The 10,543-nt window shown below is 41.0% G+C and overlaps 1 protein-coding gene across 4 annotated transcripts in view; it reads left to right on the top strand.

The window, feature by feature from the left end:
• Positions 1-2,289: 2,289 nt before the first annotated feature.
• The window catches only part of Msra (methionine sulfoxide reductase A), a 326,527-nt gene continuing 318,273 nt past the window's right edge, over positions 2,290-10,543 (top strand). For 2 of the 4 annotated variants that reach the window (XM_021734523.3, XM_021734521.3), the window contains exon 1: positions 2,290-2,664. In XM_021734523.3, coding sequence (XP_021590198.1) covers positions 2,535-2,664 — 130 coding nt within the window. In that variant the 5' untranslated portion in view covers positions 2,290-2,534. Of the gene's footprint in view, positions 2,665-9,550; positions 9,615-10,543 lie in introns of those variants that run through there. The other 2 variants (XM_005337228.5, XM_040292148.2) reach the window with 2 other exon arrangements.

The following is a 10,543-nucleotide window of genomic DNA, read 5'->3' as shown; positions in this document are numbered from 1 at the left end:
TTTTATGTCAGAAGAGTGTACAACAATATTTAGGTGGCCAAAGAAGTGGTCTGTGACAGAGTTGTTCCATAAAGTATAATCACATCTTCTTCATTCCTAGAATTTCTAAGTATTAGGTGAATCCATGGTTGCTCACCTTCTTAACAGATTTGGATATGTCTCTAATCAGGTCAAGGAATTAAATAGAAATAAGATGTGCCATTCCTGGGACACTTAAAAGTACTGGGATGTGCACCTTTTTTCTTTTTGCTTGGCTGAGATACAGATGTGATAGCAGATGCTGGAGTGACCCAAGCACCCAGGTTCCCAGGGATGAGGAAGGTGGCAGAGTTGACTTACTAGTTCTGGACTGCCTACAGGTCATTAGATGAGAGAAAGAAGAAAACAAAAGCAACAAATTATATTGTTTCAGATCTAATATCTTGGGGTCTCAGTTTAAGCAACCAAATCTATATCCCATCTAGAACCTAAGCCTAGTGTTGAAATAGAGCATTATCTCTGGCAGAGCTATTCTTAAAGAAATGGAAGAGAAACTTTTGTTGACCTGTCAGGGTTACACATAAATTCAATAGATAATCATTGAATTCTTCATGTGAGTCCATTCTGTACAAGATATTATGAAAGAAAAGACATGGTCCAGCTCAGGGGACTTTCTTTTTCTAGATTGTTACATCTAAGAGAAACTACTATTTCGTTTAAACTTCTATATTTTGGGTCTCCTTGTTATAGGATGCTTAGACTGCACCCTAAAGGATGTAAATTGTTAGAATATAACATAATTGAAAAAAACAACAAATCAAAGCAGTACCAGCTGGTGAAAAGGATGGGGTGGGGTACCCCAGGGTGGAGAAGTCAGGAGGAAGTTGGTAGAAAGTGAAGAAAAGGGAGGCTTGGGGTGAAAACTGCATTGCTGAAAGCAGAATATTTAATTCTTTTCTCAAATCAAAACCTCAACTGCTGTTTAGGAAAAGAAGCTTTGAAATAAATAAATGTATATTTTTCTTTAAAAATATTTATTTTTGTAACTATAAAGATTACATAGCCATTGGAACACTTGAGAATGTTTTAACAATGTACATAGAGCATTTTCAAAAGTTTAAGGGAAACTTTTTTAGTAGAATCCTACTACTATGAACCACAAAACAGCAATGTTGCTTTTTTTTATTATAATATCTAATTAGAAAAATCTAGTTTTTCTTCAGTGGGGAATTGGGACTATATGCATTTCTGTACACACTACACATGAAATATACATATATTGTAATTCTATTGTGCTTGTTCACGTAACAGTAAAATGTTGTTCCCTTTAATGTTAAAAATTCTTCAGTTCTTCGTTGCAGAGTATGTCTAGTATGTTATAGTCAACCATGAAACAAAAATCAAACCAACATGTATCAAAAGGCAGTAATATAGAATTATTTCCTTTGACAGATCTTTTTATTTTCAAATGCCTAAACAGTGACCAGGACTTCCTAAGCTTAAAAGGGACATCTTGGTGTTTCCAGGAAAGGATTTTAGAACCTGACTGGTTTACTCTCAAGACAAAAACAAATCAAAAGTAAGAACAGGCACTGTTTGGCCCAGGGGAAATATACATTACAAAATAAATGTTTTAATCTGAGGCTGTGTGTCTGGCAACATTCTGTGCACAGGTTAATCCTTCTGTCCTCCTTACATTACAGCCTCCCATAAAGACAAAGCGGTAACCAAACACTGGGGGAGGATGGGTCAAAGCTTCTCATTTCTGTGGGTGCTAATCTTAAGTTCCTTCCTTCATATGAGACCACACACCCATCTTGGCACAGTATGTAAAACCGGTACTTCACATACGGAACTCCCAAGTCACTTCTCACATTTAGGTTGAAATTTTGCCACAGAAACAAATGTCACCTCCTGTGACTTCAGAAACAAGAATGATCCAAGGGCACCATTCACCTTCACCTAAACTTGTTAACGGTGGTGTCTAAGCCTGGTTCCTCTAGGGAACGGCCTGCAAAGTGGGTTTAGGAGTGTATTTATACATAAAGGGTCACTATTTTGCTGAATACATCATCCCTATACTGTGCTTTTTGAGAGCAGTGATGGGTTTTCTCTTTGGGTCAGCAGAAATCTATTTGGCTCCAGAGGAAACCTCCATTTCCCAGCCGTCGGCGGGCTGGGCCTCACACCTTATCGAGCACAGTGAACAACCGCCAGGGAGGTGGCCAAGCGCGAAGCAACCTCGACACCAGCCAGGCCACCGGGCTACACACCACCATCTTTTGGTCCCTGCCGCTTCACGTACTTGTGCGACAAGTAGGACACGCGTTGTTCTCCTGAGAACTTTGCCCCTGAGCTAGAGCCGCGACTCGCGGGCGGCCGCGCTGGGCCGGGCACCCCCGGGGGAAGAACACGCCCTCGCTGACGGCCGCGGGCCCGGCTTGGGCAACCTCCACTCTGCCGGCCGCCACCCCGCAGCAGCGCCCGCCCGCCGCGCGGCTCCCAGCTCTCGGCCGTGCCGTCCCATCCGGACGCCCCCCGGCTGGCGCCCGTCCATGCTCCGGGCCACCAGGAGGGTCCGCCAGCTCCTCCACAGCCTCCTTCCCGTCCCAAGGATGTCCGCCTCGAAGCTCGTCGGGCCCCAGGAGGCCTTGCCCGGCCGCGGAGAGCCAATGCCGGTAGCAGGTATGAATCACTGGCCGAGGAGCGGGTGCGCCGCTGCGCATGCGCGGAACCTGCGCGGGCGTCCACCGCCGCCCGGAAGGAAGTCGCGACTGGCTTGGGCGTGCGACGGTCGGGGCCGCGCAGGCGCGCTGGGCGCCGCGGTCGGAGCAGGGGTGGCTAGGCTGCTGGGCTGTACCCAGAGCTCCTCAGGTTGTCTGGCTTCCCGCGCGTTAAAACGAGTCAGAGCCCTTTGAAAGAGCCTAGAATGACTGTTTAACTCTACCGGGGTGCGGTACCTGCAGCCACGCTCTGGGCCGGAAAGGCGCAGGTTTTCCCTCCTGCCAGCCCCGTCGCGGCGGCCATCCGCCCCCGAGGTGCGGTACGCGTCGTCCCTGGAAGCGCCGGGACGAGCTCTGGCGATGCAGACTTGGGTTTTGAAAATGGCCCTTAGTCCAGTGTTCTGGCTGCGAGAATTGTCCCCGGCCCCCGTTTCCTCCAGGACGGCCTGGCTGTCCCCCTTGATGAGTCACGCGGAGGTGTCATTTTGGAGCCGAGCTTCCCAAACTTCTCAAACTTGACAGTAAAGAGGAAATACTAGGACAGTGATTACGTGTGTGGGTGCTCCCTCAGTTTTCAAAGCTTACTCTCAATTTCTGTCCTGGACAGTGTGGGTCCACCAGTACCAGGCCCATAGCAGTGCGGAACAGGGTGAGCATCCCTTATTCGAAAACAGGAATCCACACTTTCTCGAGCAAAACACGGTTCTGCAAGCCGAAAGTTCCAAATCACACGTGGGGCGATGGGTCACAGTTAAAACGCAGTCAAATTATCCTAAGGCTGTGGGGGTCAGATGTGTATAAAGCATAAATAGTTTCGGTTTTCCTTTAGATGTCCACGATGCCTCATGTGTACATCAGTATTCCAAAATAGGAAAAAAGCCACAGTCTGATACCCAGGTCCCAGGCATTTCTCAGGAGGGACGTTCAACCTGCAGTGCCCCGGTGCGGTGCTTGCCATTGCCAAGGGTCGTGGAATACTTACTGTGAGATTAGCCGCTGTAGAGATTTTTGGGGTCTGAAGAAGTTTGGAAATGGTGTGACCTTTTTCTCCTTCACCTAATTAACGGTTGCTGTTGTCTGTATTCCACCTTCATCATTTTATTCAGTCATCGTCAGCCTGAGAGGCTAATTTTTATTTTAAATCCGAGATTAAATTGAAAAAAATCCAGATTATTATTATTATTTTAGAGAGAGAGGAGAGAGAGAATTTTTTAAAATATTTATTTTTCATTTTCGATGGACACAACATCTTTATTTTTATTTTTTATATGGTGCTGAGGATTGATCCGAGCGCCCAGCACATGCCGGGCGAGCTTGTTACCACTTGAGCCACATCCCCAGCCCCAGATTATTATTATTTTTTTTTTTGAGAGAGAGAATTTTAGAATTTATTTTTTAGTTTTCGGCGGACACAACATCTTTCTTTGTATGTGGTGCTGAGGCTCCAACCCAGGCCCCACGCATGTCAGGCGAGCACGCTACCACTTGAACCACATCCCCAGCCCCCAGATTATTATTTTTTAAATATGGGCTTTAGGGCCAGCTTATCTAAACTTTGTACATTTATTTTTAAAATTGTCTGTGACAAGCCAGTATTTGTAAGTGGACATTTAAAGGCAATGCTATTTATTTATTTTTTTTAAAGAACATTGTAGTTAGGTTTATTTTGACAAAAATCATACATGCATGGAATTTAATTTACTCCATCTCAGTCCTTGGTTGCCCCACCCCACTTTCCTCTGTCCTCCTGCTCCCCCTATTCTCCTTCATATATTCTACTGATAATCCTTTCACTGGTTTATTTATTTATTTTTGACTGGTGCTTTGTACAAAAAGATTAAATTCATTGTGATATATTTATAATGAACATAGCTTGATTTTATTAAATTCATTCCACATTTTCTCCCCTTTCCAGTCTTTACTCCCTCCCTGTCTCTTCTACTCCACTGATCTTCCTTGTGTATTTACAATATCTGAATTTCCAGTCTCCCTTACTCCCCTTATTGTGGTTTAGCTTCCTCACAAGAGAAACATTGAACCTTTGATTTTTGAGGTTGGTTTATTTCACTTAATATCATCTTCTCCAGTTCCATCCATTTACCAGCAAATGCCATAATTTCATTGTTTTTCATGGCTGAGTAAAACTCCATTGTGTGTATAGTGCATTTCTTTATGCATTTATCTGTTGATGGGTACCTGGGGCTGGTTCTGTAACTTGGCTTTTGTGAATTGTTCTGCTATAAACATTGATGTCTGTATCACTGTAGTGTACTGATTTAGTTCTTTTGGTTGAATACCAAAGAGAGGCATAGCTGGGTCATATGGTGGTTCCATTCCTAGTTTTTTGAGGAATCTCCATACTGCTTTCCAGAGTGGTTTTACTAATTTGCATTCTCATCAACAATGTATGAGTGTACATCCCCCGCCCCACATCCTCACCAGCATTTATTATTATTTGTATTCTTCATAATAAAGCAATGCTTTTTAAATGCTGAACTTCTTCAGCTTGTTGTAATTTTTCTTTTTATATATTACAACATTTTTGCTATGTTCTCCAGATACCAAAGAAACAATCCAAAAAATCTTAGATTTTTGGATAATACCCGAAACCTAGTTCAAGATCAACGATTGTGCTTCTCTCCCTCTCTTTTAGGGGGTACTGGGGATTGAACTCAGAGGCACTTGACCACCGAGCCACATCCCCAGTCCTATTTTTGTATTTTATTTAGAGACAGGGTCTCTCTGAGTTGCTTAGCACCTTGCTTTTGCTGAGTCTGGCTTTGAACTCGTGATCCTCCTGCCTCAGCCTTGTGAGCTGCTGGGATTACAGGTGTGTTTTCTCTTGTATGTGGAAGCTAGAGAGGAAAAAGGAAAAGAAAGGGGCAGGGGAGCTCATAGAAATTAAAGGGAGATCATTAGAGAAAAAAACAAAAAAACAAAAAAACAAAAAAAGGGACCAGGGGAGGGAGGAGAGGAGGGAAAGGGGAAAGAAATACTGGGGAATGATATTGCCCAAATTATATTAAATTCAGTTTAGCTTTATCTTAACCAGTCCTTATGTTCCTTGGTAGAGTTTATTGTTTTTTGTTGTGATGCTGTTTTTTTGGAGTGGGGAGATAACAGATGTGGAACACCTGCTGAAGGTTTCTTCTTCTAAGAACTTTAGGGTAAATAAAAAAGTGGTAGACAAAAAAACTAGAGCTGGAACAACCATATGATCCAGCTATACCACTCGTTGGTATTTATCCTAAAGAATTAAAGTTAGCATACTGGAGTGATGTATAATTGCCCATGTTTATAGCACACAATTCACAGTAGGCCAACTGTAGAACTAGTCTAGGTATTCCTCAATGGATAATGATAAAAAATGTAAAATATATACATATACACACATACATACACACACACACACACACACACACACACACACATCCACACACACAAAATAGAGTTTTCAGCCATAAAGGAAAATGAAATTATGTTATTTGCAGGAAAATGGATGAAACTTGAGAACATTATATTAAGTAAGCCAAATTCAGAAAGTCAGGGGTTGTGTTTTCTCTCATATGTGAAGCTAGAGGGGAAAAAGGAAAAGAAAAGGGCACTGTTCTCATAAAAATTGAAGGGAGATCAGTTGAGTAGAGGAAAGAGACCGGGGGAGGGGGAAAGGGGAAATACTGGGGAGTGATATTGGCCAAATTATATCATTATATTGTGTGCATGAACATATATGTAATAATGCATAATTATAATGCACCAAGAAAAAATATGGTGGAAAATAAGAAAAATAGAATAGAGTTAGTTCCAAAGGTAGCTCTTTGGAAACTAAGTAAACTGCAACAATAATAGTGTAAATGATGAGTTGGTCTAATAAAGAAAAAAAGAAAGGAGGTGTAAATACACAAAGGGAGAACTGAGAAGGAGGACACAGAAATAAAATTGAAAGAATCATAGGAGACTGTTTTCTCATGCCTTTGAAAATAAATTTGAAAACTTGGATGGATTTTTTCTTTTATCTTGGACCAAATCCAAGGCTTCAAATGTGCCAGGCATGTGCTCTACTACTGAGCTACAGCCCCAGCCCAGAATTGATATAATTGATAAGTGACCAAAATTGGCCCCAGAAAAAATAGAAAATCTAAACAGTTAAATTTTCATAGAAGAAATAAAGTTGTCAAAATTACCTCTTACCAAAGCATGATGTCCAGTTTCCCAGAGAATGTTTACCAAATATTTAAAGATCAAATGATTCCAGTATTATTTAAAAAGAAAGACCCAGATTCTTTTCAAGAAGCAAGTCTAATATTGAGACCAAATCTGAGAAAGATCACACAAAAAAAGGAAACTACAGACTAGTTTCATGTGTGAGGATTGATACAAAATGCTAAATAGATAGGGGTAAACAGAACCCAGCCATGGAGATTAGCCACAGAATGCAAAGACCTTTTGTTAATGGTGGAGAACCAGTTACTATAATTCGTTGTTTAGTCTAAGAGAATAATGGCATAGCTAGCTATCTAGATGCTGAGAAGTTATTTGACCAAATTTAACAACTGTCCTGAAAGTAACACTCAACAGGGTGGGAGTAGATGGCTACTTCTTTAATATGTAAAATTATATCTATGTTAACACAAAGGCCAATTTCAGGTTTAATTATGAAACATTAGATCGTCTTGCTAAAGTTGAAGCAAGACAAGGATGTGAGCTTAGCCTGGTACCAGGTGTGCACTGTGATCAAATACTTTTAGTTGGTTGTCTTAGCTTTAATCCTGGCTTTTTGGGAAAAAAAATCCTTCTTTTTTTAATATTTAAGGAAATGACTACCTGTTTATTAAACATGATGTAGTAGTATATTTATACTTTGCAAGAGGTAAGATTTAAACCTCTAAAATTTTAAATGTTTAATTTTCCCAGGCTAGCTAAATTAGATTGTAACAGAAATATGCCTACATTGAGTGGTTATTATTTTGTTACCATGGGTCATGTTGTTTTCTAGATTTTTGTGTTCTTGCAAGAGAACATTTCAAGTAAGATGGGAGTTTGAACAGGAAAGAAGTGCCTTCAAGGGAGACAGTAGGTGGTCTCAGAGAGGAGATAGACAATTCCTTTCTTTGTGTCCCAGCTTTCATTGGGATTAAGGGGCAGTTTTGGAGACTCCTACCCAAGCACCACTCCTGGCTCTTGATTGACAATTGGATTCTATCAGATTCCTACATACCTACTGGCCATGTTTCTACCCATAAGTATCTAAGTGAATCCCATGAGGGTATGAGATTTATAGTTACAATAAGATTAAAATGACGTGTTGAGGACCTAAAGGTGACTTTTGTTCATCTTGGCCTGTGCTGGCTAATTTTGCTAGGAACTTGTTTTCCCAGACCTTGAGGCTGTTAAACTCTCAAGCCTCTGGTCAGGGTAATCTGACCAGAGGCTTGAGAGCTTAACAGCCTCTGGGCAAACACGCCTCAGCCCTGTGAACAATATGCTGCTTGTTAGGGGGTATTATCCTAAGTCAGAGCAGGGCCAGAACACTGTGTTAAGTTGTTTCTTTAAAAATGTGTTGAGAGTTAACATGTAGGCTCAGCCTATAGAATTAACTCCTCAATCTTCATGTTCCCACTGCTCATGTCTACCTGTTACTAATCAATTTAATATTGTATTGTAGGTCCTAGCCAGTGTGTCAGACAAGATAGGATAATTAGAGGTGTTCAAAAGAGAGAGGGAAAAAAATCAGAAGTTCTTAAATACATATGGGATTATAGCTTATGAAAAAAGTGATAACTCAGTGGGGAGAAAGATGGACTATTCAGTAAATGGTTGGGAAAATAGGTAGCAATATGGGGAAAGAAATGCTGGCTCTGTACTGAAAGCAAGTTAAAATTCCAAACAGATATAAGATGCTTATAACAGCTCACACTTACAACGTGTACTATATACCAAGCACTGTAGTTAAATTTACTAACACAGTCACTCTTCTCAATAACCTGATGAAGTCATAACTGTTATTATCTCCATTTATGATTACAGAAATTGAGACGCAAAGAGTTAGGTGTCTTATCCAAGATCACATAGCTAATAAGTAGAGGGTCTGGAATATGTACCTAGGTAGTGTGGCTATAGAGGTGTCTGGATGTAATTACTCTTTTTCTAGTTAGTTAAATGTAAATTTAAGTATAAGAGAAAGAAAATTCCTTTAAAATCTTGGTGTGAGGAAAGGTGTTGTTACTGACTTGAAAATCAAAAGATGTAAAAGGCTGATAATTTAGATCACTTCCACGGAAGAGTCTTCTGTGTGGCAAAAATCACCTTCAGCCAAATCAGAAGACAGCCCGGGATGCATTTCATTGGTGGAGGACCGATCTCCCTAGTATGTACAGAGCTTCTAGAAAGTAGTAAGAAAACACCAACATCCATTAGAAAATAGGCAAAGGTTTTGAGCAGATAGTTTCCAGAAAAGGAAGCACAATTGGCTCTTAAACATAAAAAGATGCTCAACTGCGCTCACAATGCTAATACCACTTTCAGATTGGCAAGCCCCCAGCGCTTTGAAGATATACTCCATGGGTAGATTCTTGACGAAACGTAGGTTGGCTCCACTCTCATGGAAAGCAATTTGGCAGTATCTATCGAAAATTTAAATGCGTCTACCTTTTGACTCAGGAATTCAATTTCTGGGAATTGCTGTGCAGATCCACTTGCACGCGTGCCAAGTGACGACTGTACCAGGTTATTCACTGCAGCTTTGTTTGCAATAGCCGAAGATTGGAAACAACCCAAGTGCCCTTCAATAGGGCTAGTTAAATAAATGATGGCTCATCCTCACAATGAAATATGCAGCTGTAAAAAGAATGTGGGACGTCTGTATGAATGGTGTGGAGAGATTGCCAAGATACAGTGAAGGGAGAAAGCAAGGTCAGAACAGTATGGAGAGGATGCTAACTTTTGTGTAAACCAGGAGGAAAATAATAACATGCATGTATGTATAAAGAAACTCTGAAAGGGGAGCTGAGGACTAATAGCTGGGGGAGGCCTGCGATGAGCTGAGATGGATGGGATACATAGACTTTTTACTTCATGCTTCTTTATAACTTGTGATTCTCCTAATGTGACTGCATTATTGAATTAAATGACTCCACGTTGAGGATGAGCTCTCTGCTGTTGTAGTTTAATTGACCACCTTTCTATCATCTTTTGTCATACTGATTTTAATTTTTTTAAAAAATTTTTCTCTCTTTTCCTTGTCAAGTACATCTTTTTTCCTCCAATATGCTTTTGTAATCAAAATCTACATTTTGGCGTGATTTAAAAATCTAAATTTAGAGGTGAAATTGGAATAAGTTAATCCAAGCCGTTTTACATTTCATAAATATTCATTTTTATTGAAGCGTCAATTGTGGTGGCAGCATTTATACAAAGAAAAGATCTTTGGGGACAAATTCCTTCCACTATTATGTGTCAGGCATTATGTGTATTTCTTTTGTGGTGAGTGATATACACAGATTTTTAGAAGAAAATGATAGGAAACAGTTTTTCTTTTAGAAACATTTTCCCCAATGTGTGATTAATTTCTAAATTGTAGGACACAGAACTGCTATTTCTCCTCTTTGCTTCCTGTGCAAAGCTCTTAGATTGTTTTACTCTCTGTTGCAGGACTTTCTGCTCCCCGAAGTCCCTGGAAGGTGTGGAACCCCGCTGTTGGATCCCTCCTTCCCTCCCTCCCAGCCTCGTGTCCCACGGTGCCCCTGTGGAGCCCACCTTCTTCCTGACATGTCCACTGCTCACGTGCTGCACCCATGAGGACTGCATGCTCTGATCTTTCTATTAATTCCTTCATTAAATGT

Source organism: Ictidomys tridecemlineatus, chromosome 14 (genome assembly GCF_052094955.1).
Source record: "Ictidomys tridecemlineatus isolate mIctTri1 chromosome 14, mIctTri1.hap1, whole genome shotgun sequence".
NCBI lineage: Eukaryota > Metazoa > Chordata > Mammalia > Rodentia > Sciuridae > Ictidomys > Ictidomys tridecemlineatus.
The sequence above is the reverse complement of the archived record's forward strand: the minus strand, read 5'-3'. Positions and strand labels throughout refer to the sequence as shown.